Consider the following 20,899-nt stretch of genomic DNA (forward strand, 5'->3'; position numbering starts at 1 on the left):
ACAGGACAAACACTAAATCTGTTCCTTTCCTATATAAAATAGCAGAACTCTTTCTAATTTTTTAGAAGCTGCCTTCTCTGCCCCATCTTGACCCCCCCCGGATCGCTCTGGCACACTGATTCAAAGTCGCACAGTTTCTAAGCAAGAACCGGTCACAAGTTCAAAAAATAGCTAGTTTAAGCTAGTAAATAACCGGCTTAATATCTATTTCCTAGATCGACTACTTCTAAAACAGGTAATTCCCCAACCTTCTTGCGATACTCGGGAGTACGCAGCATATATCAGAACGCCGACTAGGAAAAGCCACGGAAGATAACATAAAATGTTCTAGAAATCTCTTGGACCGCTATGTACAAATCTTCCTCTTCAATAAAGAGGGAGCTATTTTCCTACGTTGCTCAATTAAACCGTACTAACCGACGGAGCATCCTTCCAGAAACGTTATCTCTAGAAAATGTTCACCAAATCCTCCTTCTCTCGCTTGGCCTCCCTAAGACACTCATGGCGACCTCGCTACAGTGTCCCACCGCGGTTTCCTCTATTTAATAGTATCCTTGTCCGATATAGTTCCTACTCGCCCATGGGAAAAACCCAATCGGATTCCCGCAAGAAAGTAACCATCCAAACACTTCAAAGCCTTTATACGAAGAGCGAGCCCATTACAGCACTTACAGCCCACGATTTCCCAAGTGGGCATATAGCCGATGCCGCAGGGATGGATGTGGTTATTGTCGGAGATAGCCTGAGCATGGTCGCGCTAGGAATGGAGGATACAAATGAAGTGACCATTGAAGATATGCTCCTTCACTGTCGAAGTGTATCTCGGGCTGTCAAATATGCTTTCACGGTTAGTTTTGCTTAATTCTTCTCACGTTTGTTCAACTACAACTAGACTTCTAACGCCTCTTGCCACCGAACAGATAACAGACCTCCCAATGGGCTCCTATGAGCTATCCCCGGAACAGGCCCTGCAATCCGCCATCCGCATGGTCAAAGAAGGCGGCATGCAAGCTGTGAAACTAGAAGGCGGAGAACAAATGGCACCCACCATCCGACGAATCACCCAAACTGGGATCCCCGTCCTGGCGCATATCGGCCTAACCCCGCAACGACAACACTCTATTGGTGGCTTTAAGGTCCAGGGCAAGTCCGTCGCGGGCGCAGTCAAGGTACTGCGGGATGCCCTTGCCGTGCAGGAAGCCGGGGCGTTTATGGTTCTTCTCGAGGCTGTTCCCGGGGAGGTTGCTGCTTTGATTACGGAGAGGCTTCGTGTTCCGACCATCGGGATCGGGGCTGGGGTTGGTTGTTCTGGGCAGGCTCTCGTGCAGGTGGATTTAATTGGGAATTTTCCACCGGGGAGGTTTGTGCCTAAGTTTGTGAAGACCTATGCGGATGTTTGGGGGGAGGCGGTTCGGGGTATTGAGGAGTTTAAACGGGATGTTAAGAGTAGGGCTTTTCCTTCGGGGGAGTATACTTATCCGATTTCTGAGCAGGAGATGGCGGAGTTTCGGAGTCTTATGGGTGAGGTAGGTCAACAGGGAGTCGGTATGGCTAGTAGAGCTTGATGGTTATATGTCTGGTGAATCGTTTTATTTCCTCTCTTGCTACTCTATACGTATGTAGACTACACATACTCAAGGATGTGGAACAGCCTTGAGTATGGACCAAAGCCTTGCGTGAAAGGTCCATAACCAAACGAATATTCTATTCAGAGTAGTAATAGAAATGCAGGGTAAGATGGAAGTGGACCTCCTGCGAACTCATATGCAAACAATGAAAATGTAGAGAGTAAAGGACTATGCAGCATCTTTGGAATAAACAACAAGAGCCCGATGAATCAATGACTGGTCTTCATGCCCATCAAACCGACAGTATCGAGTGACAGTGGGCTGCATCATGAACAGAACAGTTCGATCTTTATCAGCCGGATCAGACTTTTCCTCCGGTTCCGGTTCAGCAAAAGCGTGCCTTTCCATGTGTGGAATATCCTCGTGGAATGGCCCCAGAGAATCGAACGAGCCAAATTCGAAATCCATCTCATTAGACCACATTCCAATGCAAAGGTCAGCGGCGATTTGATAGATGTGGAAAAGCTCATGGAGTCGTCTAACTTGGGCCGATTCAGAAACTGTCTTGAGCAACGGATGCAACAGAGAAGACCTGTCGAGAATGTTGTGCAGCAGTCGTTCCAACCTAGAGTCTCTCAGCCGCTTCATACGTGTCGCAAGCAATGGATCAAAAGTGGTTTCCGGAGTGAATGCATTTAAAAAGCAGACTGTCATTTGGAGCCACTTTCTTGAATTCCAGTTTTCTCGCTCGCTGGAAGGTTCAACTATACTAAAGTTAGCGTATGATGTATCCCTGGTTTGCATCATTTACCTTGTTTACACCACTGCCATAGGTTATGGACTTCGGCACGGGAAGGGTAAGAAACTTGACCGTGCTCGCCAGTCACCTTCACACCATCCTCATTGAGATAGAAAAATGGATCTTCGATCACATTCTGGAACAGGTCCTTAGCCACTAAAGCCTGGCTGAGAATGAGGGGCAGAAGCTCAGAGATATTGGACGGCAATTTCTCAACCAACGAGTCCCAGTCAGCTTGGAGACAATACCCCTCCAGGCCAGCAATTAGCTTCTGCTTCTCTTCGTCGGACAGCTGCTTTTCCAGAGTTGCCCACTCCACTGACCATTCCTGCAGACGCTCCTGTATGACGTGGAGTTTCTTGTGAATATCCTCATCATCGTAAGGAAGCCACGTACCCCCACGCAAAAAGTACCCAGGGCAGTCGATAGGATCAGGATACTGCGACAGGTCTTCATTGCGCGATGGGCTCTCCTCACCGGTAGGATCGGAAGGCTGTAACTTATCGTCACCCTGCGACGGGGCCTTATCTGAACCTTCTCGCTGAGTTTGAGTTGGCTCTTCCTCAGGAGTAGGAGACTGTGGCGCAGGGTTCGAGGCCTCTCCTTCTTCGACCTTTGTCTTCTTGGGCGGAGATGGCGGAGTCGCGGGTTGTTCTTCGGTAGGGGAGATACTTCTTTTGTTCAGTCTCGCAGATCGTCTTCTTTTCTTGAGCCGCGACTTGCATTAATACAATGAACGTTTGATAATATGGAGCAAGCCATCTTACCACCTGCCTTTTCTCTCCCTGGGTGCTAGGCGCTTCGCTGACTGCCCGAGGCTCTGGTTCTGGGGTTGTCGGAGGTTGAGCAGTCTCCCGGGGTGCAATGGTTTCTTCCTGCGATGCCCCAACATCAGTTCTTTGACCACGGCTGAAGAATGAGTACGGCCAAAAGGGCCAACTGAACAAGTGAGATGTAAAATGGGACCGCCATACTTCAGCCTGCTTGGTGTCAGAGCCCATGGGCTCTTCGCTTCCCTTCTTGGTCATGTCGAGCTTGGTTCTTTGAAAGGAATCGCCAATAGATGAGATCGTGGACAAAACTAGTGTAGGGGGTACTCTGATACGAGTATAGGAGAATGAAAATGAGCTGGGATCGATCTGATGCTCTGGTATTCGTCGTGGGCGAAAATAGGCATTCTTATATGTAAGATCCTTCGGAGCTGCATAAGATTTGGTGACAGTGAATGCTACCCTACCCTATGAGTAGCAAGCAAAGCGGGATAGAAGGCCGCATTCAAGAGCGAATAAGGTTGCTATTCTAAAAACAATGACATGACCTAAAGATCAAAAGACCAGAGAGCAGTACTTTATGCAAGGCGTGTTTATTTGTTAGACTTGTGCAACCACCTCGTTTGAACATTGTTTACTTTGCCACCACATCTCCCAACATAGTATAGCCGAAAAGATAATGATACGATCTACCTTCTATCTAGAACATACTTCGAGAAGCTTTAAATAGTTGGGCTCAATAATTGTAATATAGACTTGTGACAAGGACGTAGGCAAATATAGGCTATTTTCTTTGTTTCCAAGAATAAATGTAAAAGTGTATGAACAATAATCTGAAATCCTCAAGCTACGCACAAAGCAGACAATGAGACGAATCAGAGTGGTGTTACATCGTTTGAACATAAACACTAACGTCCTTCTCTGGTACGGGATTGGGTATAATTGTTGGTAGAAACTGGTAACAAAGACTTGACTAGCTTTTGAGCTAGGTGATATCACGGGGTACACCTTGGATGACGAAGTAGGACAAAGAGAGAGGAGTTTAAAGAATCAGATAAAGGTCATAATAGGAAAAATGGTGAACGTACTCAGGGCCCATGAGTAAGGAACGGATGAGCAAATCCTACCCATGATAGGACAATAGTGGCTAGAGTTGAGGGCAACAAAGAGCTCTGAGTCTCAACCAGTCTCAGCGACCTACTACTGCAACTCCCCAATGTCAGGATATCAACCAGAGCACTCAAAGGCCTCTTACACTGTAAACCGAATGTACAATGATGTAACTGCGCATTGTGCAATATCTTATTGTCATTCTTATATCTCTGGGTTATACAGCCTACAGCAATAGTAGGCAAAGCTTGCAAGCTGCTTTTCTTGTACTAGATACAAGGCCATCTATTGAGCTGCCTGATTATGACGCTGTTCACAACTCTAACTACATTGTTCTTGAGTAGAATAATACACATAGCGGACAAGATAGCAAACTCTAAAGTTAGATCAGTATTGAACAGGTGCTCCATTCAATTTGAAGTATCCTGGCTGCAGTGTTTGGTAGACGCCACGGGGATCGTACGTTGCTGCCACTTTCTGCAGGCGGGCTTTGTTGTCCGCACCATATCCCGCAATGACATCCTGGAACTGACTGCCATAGTTCATATAGATGTACTGATGGGCAATCCCACGCTTCTTTGCTTCGTCAGTGATGACTTTGTAGTAATTGTGAATGAAAGTGTAGACAGCATTGTCATCAGCAGCGTTATCCCACCAAAAGGCCATGTTGAATAATATAAGCGGCCCTTGTGATGTATCCAAGCCCAAGGCATTGCCACCGAACTTAGTCACGTTGGCCAGCATCGGCTCCGTCAATGCCTGGTAAATTATTACGGGGTTCCCACCCGTGATATTAGCTGCTTGCGGCACGATCTTGAAGTAATATTCGGCCGCCCAGAGAGCAAACGATTCATCCAGCTGCGTCGCAATTGTCCAGTACATCTCCCGGTGTCCGCTAGGGTTTTGGTCATTGATATACTCGCAGTACTGCACCAGGCTCCTGGACTCGGTTGTGTCGGCCAATGCGGGAATGTCTCTGTATGGCTTAAAGATGGGTGGGTCTGTGATATTCAGGGCGTACGAGAGCTCCGCGGACGCAACACTCACTCCTTGCATACGGGCAAATGCTACGTACTGTTGGGCGTTGCCATCGGCTGTCGCGCCACGGGAGACACTTCCAAAAGCGCTGACGACCTCCGGGAGTCGAGCTTCCTCAAAGACACGCGTAGTCCCGCGCATTGTCGAACTCGGGATTGTGTACAAGTTAAACTTGGTAACTAGACCAAGGTTATTGCCTCCGCCGCGGAGAGCCCAGTAAAGATCCGGAAAGTTTGTTGCGTTAGCCGTCACAATTCGACCGCTGGCTGTCACGACCTATATAGGCCGTAAGTATGTGCATTTGACTCCAGGAGCAAAGAAAAGGCTGACCTCAAAACTCTCCACGTTATCCAAGGCCCAACCATACAGGTTGGAGTGAAATGAAATGCCACCGCCAGTAACAAATCCCCCCACCCCAAGGCTACTCTCCCGGCCGCCGATAGCAGCTAATCCATACGGTTCGAGTGCCTTGTAAACCCGCCCCCAGAGATTCCCTGGCCCAATAGATGCGATGGAATGGTCCTCATTCAGGCTCACCTCATTCATATCAGTGAACCAGATGGTGATACCTCCAGGGCTACTAGACGCGCCCCGGAAGGCAGCGTGGCCGCCGCTCTTGGCCGCGAACGGGCACCTGGTCAGCTGAGATAACAGCACAACGATGGCAACATCTGTGTTGACGCTAGGCTTGAAAATACAAGACGGACGAACCTCTGCTTGCTGCTCAGACCAAAAAGCGTCCGTGAAAGTGGTATAGCTCGTGTTCTCTTGATCTAGGACTTTTTCGGAGCCAAAGACGGACTCAAGACTAGCGCACTATGGTCGAGTTAGGTACGCTGGATTGCTCAGGAACAGGGGTGTTTATGGCTGGGGACCTACAGCTGCAAGGCATGCTGACTCTGTTGATCGTTTTGATAAGTTTGTCAATGCAGGTATGCTGGATGTATCAACGCCATAACCTTTCAACGCTGCAGTGACGTTGAAATTGGCCGGTTCAAAACTGCTGTCGGCCTGCACTAGAGTAGCACCGCTAGCGATGAGCCAGGCGCCTACCAAAGAAATCGTGCGTATCATGAAGTCAAATAACCAACTGTATGAAAACTAGAGTCCAAGGAAAATGAAGAATACAGATAAGCCTAACGGTGTGGAGAGAAATATATATAATAAAACAACATCAATGGAAGCATAAAAGGATCATCTGGTGTAGTGATGGACTACATTGCGAGAGGGAGATAGATCAGATCTATAAATATGCCGAGTTGTGTGGATTGGCCCATCCACCAGCGAACTTTGTGCTGCTGAAGGATGACGGTGCAGGAAGGATGCAACGCAGCCTGGCCCCATATGCCACGTTTCGATGCAGCTAGTTCGCATGGAGCATGCACTAATGATTAAGTAAACCAAATTGCTGCTCTATCTTGCGGACGGTGCGCTTCGGTAGATGAAATATGATATGCCGCTTCTTAACAAGTTACTATTTACGTAGTAAGATTTTGGTAAACTACTAGGTCAAAAGTGTTGCAACACGGCAGAACGCGAACCGCGTCAAAAAACACCAACTATTTCAAACGCCTACCACACAACAAAAATGGGGTATTTGGGACTGAAATTAATTCACAGAGAAGAACCGTATCTGAATAACCTAGTGAAGCAAGTGCTGCTTTGCAAGAAGGTCTATATACCGAGCAAATTGCCACTAAACTTGCTGAAGAATTTGGCGTTGCGCGTTCTACTATCTCGGTTAAATCAAAGGAATTAGTTCTTACTCAGACCCAAGCCGATTAAACCCTAGTTTATATTGGCCCCCAAATAACGATGGATGATGCCCCTGCTGATCTTCTATACTGAAGGTTTCTCGAAGAATTTTTCAGCGGCCACTAAGTCATTGTGGTTGGTGCGCTCGATTAACAACCTTTGCTCCTTCTCAATCGACACTTGATATGGTTTCACCAGCGACGCATGGCAATTAGTGCTTATGCTATTCAAATCCACGAGGCCTCGTGCGCCACGGCTTGCCACTATTTGCTTTACCTCACACATCCTGTGCGACAAAATATTACAGGGCTAATGGGGTTAGAGAAGTAGGTCGGATTGTTACTCACTGGAACTGCTGTAGCAGTAAATGATAGGTTGTTTATGTCTTTACCATAAACCTAAACAAATTTTCTTTCTCGAAGTTCAACATTACGCTTTGGCATGATCAAAGGTTGTATAGGAAAGCTTGAAAGGACTGGCAGCGATGCCTGGCTGAAAATATTTCAAATATGTCCCCAAGCACTTTAAAACCGGCCTGGAATATCGATTTTGGTACCGACTGAGAGATTTTCTTACTATAGCTTATGACGATGCAAATATTAATAAGCACTACTGGGTCTAGAGTATGCTTGTATTCTCGATGCTCATTCTGTTAGCCGGCCTAGGAAGGAGGGGGCAGTCTTCGACTCCAACAACCTTCTGGACATAGATACATGGCAGAGGTACTTCGTGAACCCAATGACGATCTAGTGACACCCCTGTATGTCTACTTCAAAGCTACCCTCAGCATCTGCGGCATGTTGGACATTGCGACGCGAGCTGACTGACATGGAGCAAACTAGGGCACAGTCCATCCACATGACCTGTCATCTATTTATCTCAAACATTTCACGAGCTTCATTCAGGCAGCATGCTACTCTTATTGGAATACCATACTAACCCCACAGTATAGGATATCAAAGCATGCACCTCTCAACCAACAAACCAATCAACCCTACACCAACCCCGCGATAACCATCTGCCCCCAAAAATACAACCCATACCCAAAAGTACTCTGAACCCAACCCCGGCTTCCAGGTGATTTCTTGAACGCATCCTTCGCAACGTAAACGTCGCTAGCAACGAACATTGCCGCACCAAACACTCGCTGATACTGCCAGCGGGACGAAACATCTACCGGAGTTGTCGAAGCTGCAGTAGCAAACATCACGCTGATGATGGTAGCATATACCAGGACCAACGGTTTCATATCCGCAGGAAGATCGAGATCGAGCACATTACTTCGAGCCGAGGAATGCGGTGGTGGATAGATTACGCCAAGCCATTTTGCGACCGCCATTGTTACGAGGAATGTTGTCGCGAAGGTTCCCCACGAGATGGTCTCGTTATCCTGGAAGAAGGCCAGGATATAGGCGATATGAGCTGCTGCGAAGGCGATGACGCCCAGCTGGAAGGAAATGGAGATTTTCTTTTCCTGTTGGGGGTTGGAGTTCGCATTGTGGAATTCGCTTCGCGAGGGGATTAAGAAGAAGTCTCCGGCGAGGGAGAAAAGAAGGCCGGCCGTGATGAGAGAACGAGTGGAAGTCCACTCTCCTGAGGTTAAAAAGAGTGGCCCGCTGAGGAAAGCGACCGAAGAGAGCATCTTGAATAGAGCCGTCCCTGTGTGGGATCGGGATACGGACTCCGAAATGACCAGCAATGGGAGGGACCCTATGAGAAGGTACACTGCCGGTGGAGGAGGAATTGACAGATTTGTCGACATCTTGATTGGGAGTGATTCCTCAGGTGCCTAGAGGTAGGTAGCAATGGTTCCTTTTGGGTTTTTCTTATATGTGGCAGTCGGGGAAAAACGAATGATCAGCAGTGGGGACTTGTCTGGGGAATCCATTACCAAATTGATCGGGTAGTACCGAGATCACAAGCGGAATCAGCCTGAATACCTCGGCCATACTTCCCTATGTTATCTGTAGACTCTGCTGTATTAGTATATGCGTTTCATGAAGTGCTTTTGAAAGTAGAACATTGACGCGCACCCTGTCGATGCTGTTTCCGCGATAGGGATCAGGAAGACAAAAAGTGCTATACATGCTTACGATCTACGAGTTTTTGGGTGTTATCTCGTAATTAAATGTGCAAAGGACATCGTATCCTATTTGTCGGCTTCATCGTAGAAATTGGCAGACAGAGTAAATGTGGTAGAGCAGAAAGTGTCCTATTTTACCTAGTCAATGAAACCCATGGGTGCACACTGACCCAATCAGTCATGTTTATATAACAAGATCCCCGTCACCATAATGACGCACGTTGACTACAGTATAGCTTTTTGAATCGCTGCATACATTGTATCTAGAGATCTGAACGTGTCCACGAGTTGCCTGCTGAGACCTAGCTCAACATGCACTTGAGACTTGTTTGTGATCGAATCGGAAGCCCGCACATATGGTATCTTCCTTAGCATCATAGTTTTATCTTCACCCTTAAGAAGGCTAGTTGGATGACGACACTATCCTCCGATATCGAGGAGCATGCGAAAGCATCCCAGTTGTCATAGAATATACCCAAGGCATTAGGAATAAGATACCACATTGGCCTATGCTTAAGCTAGCGGAATCGAACCATTCACTACCGCACCTGTTGGGGTTAGCCAGTAACTAATCTTCTTGCCTTGTGTGGATGATATTATTCATCCAAGAAGAGCAGTGGCCTGAAGTTCCGATAGGAATAGATTAACCCGTCTGACTATTTAATCTCGCTCATATCATGTGTCCTTTTGTCACCATCTGCTACCAACAACTACAAAGCACGGATGCAATCTTTGTGATATCCAGGGAATACATACATCAATCCTGATTGACCGTGTACGTGTAGACAAAGGGACGAGTATTCATTCACCAGGCCACTCGACTTCACCCTATCATAACTTGCTCACACACCCCGTAAGTGACCTAATACACGGCTTGGGTTTCATTCAATGAAAATGATAACTTGGCCTATTCACTTCTTAACCAAAACCAATGGTATAAATAACAGGAATATGCCTTACAAATTCCTCCTCCCTGTCCTCCTGCTCCCATCTCCATACCTCCTCCAAACTCTGCCATCCATCCACATTTATGAGCAAATCCCCATAACAGCATCCTAATCCCTCCCCAAAAATGAGGCTTCTACTTTTCATTCTTCTTTCCCTCTGCACCCTCGCAGCTTCAACAGCCCTGCCCCCCAATGTCCGTCGTGAAGCTGGTACCTACCCCCCAAATCCCCATCCCTCCCATTCCCACTACTAAACAAAGAGAAACTAACCATACACTAAAGACGAAGTCATCGAAGACTACGACCCTGCCTCCGAAATGGACTCGCGGGATACCCTTGAAACCAGAACCTACCCTCATTGTCTAAGTTACAAGGAGTGCAAGGGTGGGTGGTGCCACAAGGGTAACTGTCTCGACAATGTGTGCAAAGGCGCGAATATGTGCCCTAAGGGGTTTTTGTGTGACGGGGCCAACTGCTATAAGCATAGGCCTCCTTGGGCACATGGTCCTGATTAGATGAGGTAAGTGGGATTTGGGATTTGTGGTTTGTGTTGATGGAATGATGGTTGTCTAATTGGGTTTCTGTAGGGTGATGTTCTCGTCGAGGGTTGGGTGGTGGTGACTTGGCTGTTGAGATGGTGGGGGAGTGGTTATCATGCAGTAGGATGTTTGCTTGTGCATTGGTTTTGCTGGTTGTGATTGCGATTCTGATCGTTTATGCTGGACGTTTGGCACAGGTGATATTGTGATTTGTACTTCAATATCAAGAAATCCAATGCAAAACAGAAACCTAAAGATAACATTTCTTTGAGGTAGTAATACTCTATGCATGGCACAGATTTTATTTGAATTGAACCTAAGCATAGTACCGGCCCATTAGGTCCGCTGTAAATGCAGACTTCATTAAAATTACTTTCTGTAGATAATAAAAACATTATGTATATCCCAGTTTTAAACCCACCCATTCCTAAACTGTAAAGAACAGGAAACACGATAACGCCACCGGCAGACAAATTGCACCTGATAATACTGTTAGCAGACAATCCCACGGCACAAGACATGATATGCGCTTACCCATAACCAGATTCATATAGAAATAACCGACCATTTCAGATAAAGTGCCTGAAATTAGCGGGCCTAGCATGGAACCGAGACTGAAAGCCACTTCGGCCAGCGAAGAGACTCGGGAACTACCGCCGAATTCACCGAAGATTTTGGGATCCTTTGCTTCCATGGCCTTAGTAGCAGCTGACAGAAATGTTGATCAGTATGGGTTCATACAAGGGAGAGAAAGGAAAAGAACGCCAGGGCGACTCACCAACCAACTGCATTGTGCCCGCACCGCGAATCAAGGTGAAAACAATACCAATAGTGACCAGACCAGTGATGAAGATCGCTTCGCCATTGGTCTCCGGGCTGGCCCACGGAAACATCTTCTCGCCAGGAACACCTAAAAGCCACAGCAATGGGGCCGACAGCGCCCAGCCGATCGTCACCGGCCAGCGGGCACCAGCGCGATCGCGAAGCCACCCGACCAAAGGGCCAAGACACATAGAGGGAACCTGGAGAGAAAGGAAAATCATGCCCACGGAGAGGGTATTCCAGTGAAAAGTGTCGCGCAGATGAAGGGGGAGGGTGGCATCGAAAGCGGAGATGAGAGTTGCAAAAATAAGCGTGTTTGCAACGCTGGCTACAACGCCAATATCACCTATCATGATGCGGTAAAAAGAGCGAGATGGTCCAACCTGCTCAGCCTCCGTGGGGACCGCATTATAGTCTGGGGACTCGTTGGTAGGGGTTGATGGAAGCAGCGGTGCCCTTTCGCTCTCTTCTGGGTCGTGAGGAGCGGCCAGCTTTGGGGAACGGGGTCGGTCATCAAGCGGTAATTCTCGCCTTTCGATCATCAGTCGACGTGCGATGATATCCAGGCAGAGCACTAGCAGAGGAGCGCTCCAAGTCGGCCAGTATCCCACCCACTCCAGCAGCGCACCCGCGACGATAGGACCACTGAGCTGGCCGGCTGTCACAAAAGCCATGGCCGTTCCCATGGCTTTGCCCATATGGTCCAGATCGACATTGTCAGTCAAGGTGGCAAACCCTATAATCCACGTGGCGCTGCCGGCCACTGCTTGCAGGATCCGACCGACAAAAAGCGCCTCAACTGTTCGATGGTGAGTTGCATGAAAGTTTGATTACAAGATTTGATAGATGCACATACTGGAAAAAGTGGAGGCTACTAAAAGAGTACCTGCGACGCATCCTGCAAGAGCGATCAGGAGCGGGGCCTTGCGGTTGGGCGTCTTATCCGCAAAATGGGCAATGACGGGCGCGAAGATCAGAGACACGAAGCCATGCACGGTCAGGACGGCGGTGGTCATCCGCTGGGTCTTGGATGGATCCATTTTAAGACGAGATTCGAGCATAAAGCTCAAGATCGGAACCACGAAGCCATACAGGAAGGTTTCTGGTGAAGCGCTGTTAGGATATTTGCCACCATCAGAGCTACAACACCAATGGAAAAATACCAGCAAACAAGGCGATGATAATCGTCGAGATGATGAAGGTTCGGGATGAGCGCCATCGGTAACCCCAAGGCAGCTGCTTTTCGCTCGCCATGGTCTCGAGTCGCTGGCGATGGGTAACTGGACGATAATCCTTCTGTCTTTGAATCCGGGAATTTGGCAGCCCTCTTGTCTTATAATACGAGAAACATGCCTGGAATTTAGCGGGGATCAATGACAAATAGTAAGGCTGGCCCATGCAGCAGGGGATCAGCAGGTCAATAGTTCAAGTTCATTAATTTGTAGTCGCTAAACGAGGCAATCCCCAAATCCGATCATCCCTGTCGGACCAACGAGAGAAAGAAAATTATGCATCCGACCCGCGGTGGATCCGAATGCCTTCAGCTCAGCCGGACCTCCGCTGCCCTAATTGGCTTTTCTCTTATATCGCCCTCAGCCGCAAGAACACCGAAACGAACACCTACATGGGAAGTGTCATTCCGAGACGATCTTTGGTTTAATGTAGTAAAAAAATTTACTGAATAGCAGGGGGTCAATCAGATTCGACTTGTAGGTTCTCCCTTAAGTCAACCCCTTGCATCTGTGGCGGAGGTTCACTCTCGTTGAAGGTGTCACGATAGAGGTGAAGAAGCTATTACATGACCCGAACACTTGGATGGCGTCCGGAAACTTTTAGAACCTTAGAACGCCGATCAATTTATTATCCTGCGAACATGAAGCACTCCATCTAATTTGGTTGCTGTGGCGGCCCGAGCGACAAATCAAAGATGCTGATCACCTGAATGTGGATACCCTAAAGACACATCATCCCCATTTCATCGCTTCCTCTCACGCATTCAGCTAAACCCACTCCCATGCGCCCCCTTGTATGAACGTACCGAGGCTAGCTGGCATTAGGTTGGCTAGCCTCCGTGCCGATCAAAAAAAAAAAAAAAAAAAAAAAAAAACATACGCTACCATTCGCTGTGATCCTCGACAGTAGGCAAAAGACAAGATATTACATACCTTTCAATGTGAAGTACATTCTTCGAAGTAAGGAGTTATTCTCGGAAATTACCGCTGCAGTGGAGCTCTAACACCCAGTTCAACCGTGCTTCAACCTGATCCACAGCCAAGTCTGGATACATCGGATGAGGAACCATCCACGGACCAACATATGAAAATAATAGGTCGTCAAACGAGATTGGTAGATTATATTGCTCCGCGTCTGTAGTTACTGGCTCGGACATGCCTAAGCCAGTCGGATTGTCTTCCCAGGTCTCATCTTCTTTCTCAACACCGTCATCACATTTGCGATTAACAGTCACGACACCAACATACGGCACAGCAATTTGACAACTGGCTCCCTTTACTAACGATTGGCTGCTTCTTACTAACTCTTCCAAGGCTGTATGACATTGACCACTCAGCGAGAGAAAGGGGGGGCGGTGGTTATTGGTGTATGGGCACTTGAAAAGGGAAAGAGGAGGTCACCTAAGAGTAAACGATACCAAGCTCTCAAGCCTTGCCTCCAACGAGACAGCGAAGAAATGTTCCAGAGCCTTCCTTCCCTGCTTATGAATAAGACTCAGGTGTGGTCGATGATGGCGCAGCCTACCAACGTTCCAATGCCGGACCCTGTGTGATATTTATAAACAAGTCATCCAACATGAATTCTCCACATTCAATGCCAAACGATGGAAAGTTACCGTCCGTGGTGGAGCTGCCCATGGCGGCCAGGCCAAGGTCAATGGGGGCCGTGTCGGTTGAATTCTCCGCTGTGTAATCTGATTAGCGTTATCGAGTCGACAAAGGGAACAGAGCCCTTACGCTCTAAATGGAGGATGGATATCAGCTGCTCAAGGTAGTACCTGCAGCGATCCACCATCCGATTACCCATATCCAGTTGACGCAGAGTTGCGACGGCGCGACCAGGATAGAGCTCGATGTTGGCAAGCTGATGTGACGGGAAATCTCGGACCGACTGCCTTGTGCGCTGTACCCAGGTGGCCCCGATAATGACCAGTGCCGCATTGAAGGCTATCCCGGGAGACAAAGTGATGAGATACTCGCAAATCCAAAGGAAAGCCAAGGAGGGCAACTTACTGTAATAAAGAGAGTACCACCACGCCCCAAGAAGATCGCGCTGCCACCCTGTCGCACAGACTAGCTCGTGGATCATGTCGATAATACCCATGGCCGATTCGACGCACTTCTTCATGCTACTATAGCCAATTTCATTTAAAACCCGCTCTTCGCCGGGTTCCAGACCGGACGCGTGGCTAGCATCAAGAAATTTGACTAGAATGGGCCGATGCAGCAAGATCTGGATGTGGAGATATCGCAGTGTGAGGATTACCCGAAACTTCAGGGGAAACAGCCGCGGCTGGGAGTCCGATTGCCCAACTTCCTCGCGTAAGTCTTGCAACGATAATTGACGAAGGTTGTTCGGAAGCGCCATAACCCACGAGAGCAGCTGGTTCTCGATCGACAGCACTCGGCCCATTGTCTCACCAACTGACAGGCTAGGTTCACAGCCCAAATTCTGGCCGTAAATCCGGTCAATGATGTTGCCCATTTGCTTATACAAGGTTCTAGCCACGATTAGTTGCGCTGACAGTCAAACGGGGAAGGTGTGGTGTCCACCAACATAGTGTGATTAAAAAAATAGACGCTCTGACGAATGGTCTCATCATCGACGACTGGTTGACCCTCGCTGATGCTTGGGACGATCGGCAGGTCCAGCTGAACATAATTGTCAGGGATCGCAGGCGGTCGTCCAAAGGTCATACTCAAAGTTCTAGGGAGCAATCAGTCGGGAACTACAATCGACAATTTATAGAGGGTCGTGTACCGATCTAATACGACACAGGCAAACCACGCCCTTTTTCGTATCTCGCGCTCGAGAGGCGGGAACGCCTGGGAGGCATCTTTCGAATGTAGTCCGAGCTGCAACGCGGCCTTGACGGCGAGTCCGTGTACGGTCCACGCCTGGACGGATTTCTGCGTCCCCTGGAGATACTGGCCCATGAGCAGGAGATACTGCACTACGGGAATGTTAATCTTGCGGCCGCGCTAAGTAAATAGACAATGTGCGCCAACCCACCGACCTCTAAAGTCGTCCCTCGCAGAATCTCGCCCCGGCACAAATTAAGAGCCTGTCGATAGTAGCGGGTGGACTCTGTGATTCGCGTTTCAGCCGGGGCATGGGTGGATACGGCGGTAACTTTGGCCATGGCTAGCATGATGTTCAGCAAGCCTAGCCAGGTCCGGCGTACTTTCTTGGCATTGTTTTTGAATTGGTGATATGTCTCGAAGAAGGTCGGAGGGTGGATGTAAGGGAACAGCAAACCCGTATCGTAAAAGTACCGGCGAATCAATTGCAATGTCTCTTCGGATGACGGCAAGAGAGGATCCGTCGCGAGCCCAGCATGGACAGCCGTGGGCGTGCGGCCAGATACTGGCGATGGAGGCCGGGTGGCGCTGACGAAACCGCCATCATAGGCAATTTTATCCATCCGGGGAGAGCTGATTTCCTGTTGATTGCTTTCACTGTGCGACACTGCACGGGACAGATGCCGCAAAAAGGCGATGTTCGATGACGGGCCTGCGGCAGTTTCCCATTAGCCTACATTTGGACGGATTGCAGATGAATCACCGCACCAAAATACCCGCACTCTTCCTCATCCGCGAAGGTCACCGCACCCATGGCGTCCGTGGGATCCTCGGGTCCTGCTAGATCGACCACTGGCTGATGGCAGGGCTCTGGTTGACCGTCGCTGGGTGGGCTTTTGCTGCTCATGTGCGCCGCCAGCCGCGTCATGTCTGACCGCATGGTGTTGAGGTTATCCTCGAGTGACTTCATCCGCGATTCCAGATTTTGGAGGTAGCTCAAGACCGATTAATACATGCATCAATGGGGATGAAATACGCCGATGCTCACTCCTTTTGCACGATCACATTGGTGGCGGTGACTGCCGGGGTATAGACACATTCAAACCCTAGATCTTTGCACATGCCACATTGGGGCCGGATGCCATCACACTAGGAACACAAGGATTAGTGGATTTGCTCGTTTGTAATCATTGGATGCCCACCCTGGACTTTCGCGTGCGACATATATCGCATGCCAGAGCCACACGGCGACGTTTGCTCGGTGGGCCTTGGAGAGTGGCTTGATCTGATGGTAGCTCCATGGTAGGGGGGCTAATGCTATCTATGACTTGACTTTGCTACAGCTATCTTTACCAGGCCGTGCAGTGGCTATGGATGGGACTGGGAACTGGGAGTAGAGGGCATGGCATGGAACGGTAGCCGCGTAAGTCGGGGAAAGACCGGAACTTAGTTGGCCCAATGATCCATATGTGCACATTTATGAACAGCATAATATCAGGATTATGTTTAGATGACAAATTACAGAATTTGCATAACTCACTAACTAGAAGTAGTCCATACACGAATGCGATACACTGTCAGTCCGAGATCAATGTCTCGGTATCATCCGCTACCGACCGATAAAATCCCAGTGCCGTGATCATCGGCTTGTCGTCGAAGCGGTAGAGATACACCGTCTCTCCCGCATCAGCAAAATGCTGGTAGGGGTACCAGGAGGGTACACAGAAGGTGTCTCCCGCCTTCCACTCCAACGTCTGGCCGCCCACCTCTGAGTGACCCTCGCCGGTAATGACATGATAAACGGCTGACAGGGTGTCTTGCCGGCGTGGAGACGAGGTGGCCGCATCCAGCCTTTCTGCGCAGCCGCCCAGAACACGACTCACTACTCATTCCCCTCGTTAGCCCAACCGGGCGGAGCGGCCCTGGTATTGGGGATGCTTACCTTCTCGACCATCAGCTTTCAGATAGCGCTGTGTAGCCCAATTGCCCTCCGTCTCGTCCAACCTCTCCTTCATTTGGTTCCAGGGGAAAACGATGGGGGACGCAGACGTATCGACATCCTCCGCCGGGTAGCGGGGCTTGCTGAAGTGCTCTACAAAATGGACCGGGAAGTGTCGGAAGTTGGGTAGATCCAGGCCGTCTAGCCATATCATTGGGCCACTGCCATCCTTGCCATGATCATGGTAGTTCCAAACGGGTGTCAGGATAACATCGCCCTTCTGCATGCGAATGCGTCTGCCATGCACCGCCGTGAAGCCCCCGTTGCCTTCAATGATATAGCGCATCGCAAAGGCCGTGTGTCGGTGGGCTGGAGCGGTCTCATTCGGCATAACCAGTTGCAGGCCGGCGTAGAGTGTATCGGTGGTGTAGGGAGCATCTACTTGGTCATTAACGGGCCCGGCTACCCACCAAAGCATCCCAGGGGGCATATACCTCGAGCAGGATTCACCAACATCAGGACTCTCCTCTCTGCTTGCTTTTCAGTGACCAGGTGACCAGCACGCAGCAAGTTCGGGCGAATGTTGTCATACTTCCACACAAAGGGCACGGCGGTGGGATTGGGCTCCGGGGGGTTCAGCCTTGTCATCTGGGTCCACAGGGGCATGGTTTTGCTATCCTCTAGATCCCGCAGCAGTTGAGCCGCGCTGTCTGTACTCTGGGCAAGTGTGTTATCCATGGAAGGAACCATCGTGAATGGGATAAATGGTATTTTGTAGAGAGAGTACGCCACAGAAATCAGACACTTAAGAAAAAGGGAAAGGTAGTTCCTCCGAGTCAACTAGTGGCGTTCTTATTATAAAGATTTACCATAACTGCATTCGCTTCAGAACCTATTCTCATGATACAAGCAAATGTCGGATTGCTTTGTCAATCGGGGGTAGGTCGGGGAGTAAGAGATAGTGGGGATAGATCGGCTGGGCCATATAGCCCGACCATCCTCAACAACTTTATAAGAGGCTACCTAGGGGTGGCTTGCAGCACGTGCCGCATCTTTCGCGTTACACGATAGAGCCACTTCTCCTCTCCGTACAATTTCTACCATGGTTTCCAGCGAAGGGCCGGGGGCGGCTCCCAGTCAACGGCCACTCATGGTCAGTGGGTTCGCAATCGACATGGGCCATATTTTCTGACCGATGAACAGATGCCGACCTACCCCAGTAACTGCCTCCAGTTTGCGAAGACCCTGGATGGCACCCTTCCCACTCTTCCCAACCCTACCTCTGGGCCGCCAGCATTGAATATCCTTGTTGTCGGGGCGGGTCTCGGAGGGCTGGTCACAGCTATCGCTCTCACCCAGGCTGGCCACAAGGTCACCATTTACGAGCAGACAGCAGTACTCGGGGAAGTGGGTGCGGGAATTCAAATCCCATCCAACTCAGCGCGTATCTTATTCAAACTCGGGCTAGAGTCTTACCTTAAGCCTTACGTCACCACGCCAGAGTCTATCTCCTTTCGTCGGTGGCAGAATGGAAAGGTTATAGGAAAGACTAGACTGATTCCGGACTTTATTGACAATTTCCACGCGCCCTACTATGTGATTCATAGGGCCGACTTTCATTCGGCACTGTGCCAGAAAGCTGAGGACATGGGTATTGAGATCAGGCTGGGAGCGAGAGTTGTCGATTACGATTCAGTGCTGGGCAGCATCACACTGCATGATGGCACAAGACATACCGGAGACCTTGTCGTCGCGGTGGACGGTTTGTCCTCCACTACTATGCTTCTACATAATCACGCGAGCTAAGAGGATGACAGGTATCAAGTCAGTGGCTCGGAATATAATCCTTGATGGTAAGAGGATGCCTTTCCAAAAGCCCGGCTTCGCTGCGTATCGGGCCGTCGTGGACGTAAACCGGATGCGAAATGACCCCGAAGTATCATGGATTCTGGAACGGCCTGCACTCAATATTTGGTAAGATGTCCTCACCTGCCTCTCCGTCATGATTTCTCTATGCTCACGCCAGACCACAGGATCGGCGACTCCAGACATGTTATGACATATACGATTGGCGCGGGCAGAGCCTTCAACATGGTTCTCTCACACCCAGATACCTCCGACCCAGCCACGTGGGACGCCCAGACAGCCTTACAGGCCATGAAAACTGAGTTCCAGGGATGGGACTCTGTGTGAGTCATTTCTTGTATGTTTAAACGTTCTTTACTCATGAGTACCCACAGGCTTACCAAGATCATTGGTATGGTGGAGAAGACGATTAAATGGCCCTTAATGAGTGGTTCCTTGCTTACTCGCTGGACGAGGGGTAAGTTGGTCATTCTGGGCGATGCGGCTCATGCAATGCTGCCGTACATGTCGCAGGGTAAGTATGCACGCACTCTGAAGAGTCAATTTCATTAACTGGTATATGGTAGGTGCAGCAATGGCCGTAGAAGACGGCGTGGCCTTGGCTCGCTCCTTATCCTACATGCAGTCCCAGGAGCAGCTAACCGAGGCATTGACCATCTTCGAGAAAGTGCGGATCCTACGGGCGGGCCAGATGCAGGAGGCCAGCCTGCTGAACGGCCAGCTGTGGCACTTTGCAGACGGGCCCCTGCAGGAGGCGCGCGATGCGGCCATGGCGCCAGAAGTGGAGGGTCTTTCCTTCAGCCATAGCCCAAATCAATGGAGTGATCCGGCTACCCAGATGTGGTGTTATGGCTACGAGGCTGAGCGCGAGATTGACCAAGCATGGGCAGAGAGGGAGGGGTCGCGGAAGAAGTAGATAGTTCAATAATGTAAGAATATATCCCTTGTCAATGCGCTCCGCAGACAGCATTTTATTCCAGATGCACCAATAAGATTTATGAACCGCGTGAGATGGACGTTTTGCAATACGTCGTTTTGGTTCGAATACGGTAAACTGTACTCTACCAGAGACTGGGTAGAATTTGAAATGCAGCTCAAATGTTTGAGCGTGCATGACTTTCATCTCAGTTAATGATAAGTCATATTTTTCACTTCTCTGGATAGTCGATCAGAAGATACGAGTTGTCCAAAGAAAAGAGCAAGTACTCTACACATTCATCATAAGTTACTTGGATATCAGCTGCATCAGTCTTTGCTCTCATTAGGTTTCTGATAGTATGATCAGAATATACTATACTAGATATACTGTACTAGATATATTGTTAGTTATGGTTCAACTTACTAATGATGCGTATGGCGAAGCGCATGAGCACTGAGCTCCATGCTATGCTAGGTTATTGCTTTCCTCGAACTCCTGAGTCATAAACTGATTGAGTAGAGCCCACCCGCAATAAGCAGGCCAAAGACCTGAACCAAGAAATAAATGCGTCGTTGAAGATTAAAGCGGTTGGAAAAGTACTTACATAGGTCCTTGCTCAGAGTGGCCAGTGCTGAGCGAGGCGTTGAACAGGGTCCTTGGTCTCAAAGCGCTCTTCGTATGCGTATTTTGTCTTTAGTGCTCCGATGGGG

General features: G+C 49.2%; 9 protein-coding genes across 9 annotated transcripts; 2 read left to right on the top strand and 7 right to left on the bottom strand.

Annotated features, from left to right (window-relative positions):
- Positions 1–454: 454 nt before the first annotated feature.
- On the top strand, positions 455–1,565 carry AO090005000300 (3-methyl-2-oxobutanoate hydroxymethyltransferase; the record flags this gene model as incomplete). The annotated part of the gene is made up of 2 exons (XM_001817329.1): positions 455–847; positions 921–1,565. 2 exons carry the CDS (start codon positions 455–457, stop codon positions 1,563–1,565), a joined length of 1,038 nt encoding a protein of 345 aa, XP_001817381.1.
- Positions 1,566–1,796: 231 nt separating this feature from the next.
- On the bottom strand, positions 1,797–2,282 carry AO090005000299 (uncharacterized protein; the record flags this gene model as incomplete). Its single annotated transcript, XM_001817328.3, has 1 exon — positions 1,797–2,282. One exon carries the CDS (start codon positions 2,280–2,282, stop codon positions 1,797–1,799), a length of 486 nt encoding a protein of 161 aa, XP_001817380.3.
- Positions 2,283–4,568: 2,286 nt separating this feature from the next.
- AO090005000298 (FAD-binding oxidoreductase) lies at positions 4,569–6,359 on the bottom strand (the record flags this gene model as incomplete). Its single annotated transcript, XM_023234171.1, has 4 exons — positions 4,569–4,572; positions 4,711–5,561; positions 5,616–6,101; positions 6,165–6,359. The coding sequence occupies 4 exons, from the start codon at positions 6,357–6,359 to the stop codon at positions 4,569–4,571; spliced, it is 1,536 nt and encodes a 511-aa protein (XP_023088895.1).
- A 1,675-nt stretch (positions 6,360–8,034) lies between these two features.
- On the bottom strand, positions 8,035–8,802 carry AO090005000297 (lysoplasmalogenase; the record flags this gene model as incomplete). The annotated part of the gene is made up of 1 exon (XM_001817326.3): positions 8,035–8,802. One exon carries the CDS (start codon positions 8,800–8,802, stop codon positions 8,035–8,037), a length of 768 nt encoding a protein of 255 aa, XP_001817378.1.
- A 2,234-nt stretch (positions 8,803–11,036) lies between these two features.
- Positions 11,037–12,685, bottom strand: AO090005000295 (uncharacterized protein; the record flags this gene model as incomplete). The annotated part of the gene is made up of 5 exons (XM_023234172.1): positions 11,037–11,089; positions 11,144–11,317; positions 11,388–12,230; positions 12,288–12,544; positions 12,603–12,685. The coding sequence occupies 5 exons, from the start codon at positions 12,683–12,685 to the stop codon at positions 11,037–11,039; spliced, it is 1,410 nt and encodes a 469-aa protein (XP_023088894.1).
- Positions 12,686–14,158: 1,473 nt separating this feature from the next.
- Positions 14,159–15,076, bottom strand: AO090005000294 (fungal specific transcription factor domain-containing protein; the record flags this gene model as incomplete). Its single annotated transcript, XM_023234173.1, has 3 exons — positions 14,159–14,208; positions 14,280–14,348; positions 14,401–15,076. 3 exons carry the CDS (start codon positions 15,074–15,076, stop codon positions 14,159–14,161), a joined length of 795 nt encoding a protein of 264 aa, XP_023088893.1.
- A 305-nt stretch (positions 15,077–15,381) lies between these two features.
- AO090005000293 (fungal specific transcription factor domain-containing protein) lies at positions 15,382–16,088 on the bottom strand (the record flags this gene model as incomplete). The annotated part of the gene is made up of 2 exons (XM_001817324.3): positions 15,382–15,617; positions 15,677–16,088. The coding sequence occupies 2 exons, from the start codon at positions 16,086–16,088 to the stop codon at positions 15,382–15,384; spliced, it is 648 nt and encodes a 215-aa protein (XP_001817376.3).
- Positions 16,089–17,042: 954 nt separating this feature from the next.
- On the bottom strand, positions 17,043–18,154 carry AO090005000292 (cupin domain-containing protein; the record flags this gene model as incomplete). The annotated part of the gene is made up of 3 exons (XM_023234174.1): positions 17,043–17,320; positions 17,417–17,842; positions 17,899–18,154. 3 exons carry the CDS (start codon positions 18,152–18,154, stop codon positions 17,043–17,045), a joined length of 960 nt encoding a protein of 319 aa, XP_023088892.1.
- A 453-nt stretch (positions 18,155–18,607) lies between these two features.
- On the top strand, positions 18,608–20,186 carry AO090005000291 (putative salicylate hydroxylase; the record flags this gene model as incomplete). The annotated part of the gene is made up of 5 exons (XM_001817321.3): positions 18,608–19,166; positions 19,222–19,378; positions 19,438–19,593; positions 19,645–19,784; positions 19,837–20,186. 5 exons carry the CDS (start codon positions 18,608–18,610, stop codon positions 20,184–20,186), a joined length of 1,362 nt encoding a protein of 453 aa, XP_001817373.3.
- Positions 20,187–20,899: the final 713 nt, after the last annotated feature.

This window comes from Aspergillus oryzae, chromosome 1, assembly GCF_000184455.2.
Source record: "Aspergillus oryzae RIB40 DNA, chromosome 1".
Classification (NCBI taxonomy): domain Eukaryota; kingdom Fungi; phylum Ascomycota; class Eurotiomycetes; order Eurotiales; family Aspergillaceae; genus Aspergillus; species Aspergillus oryzae.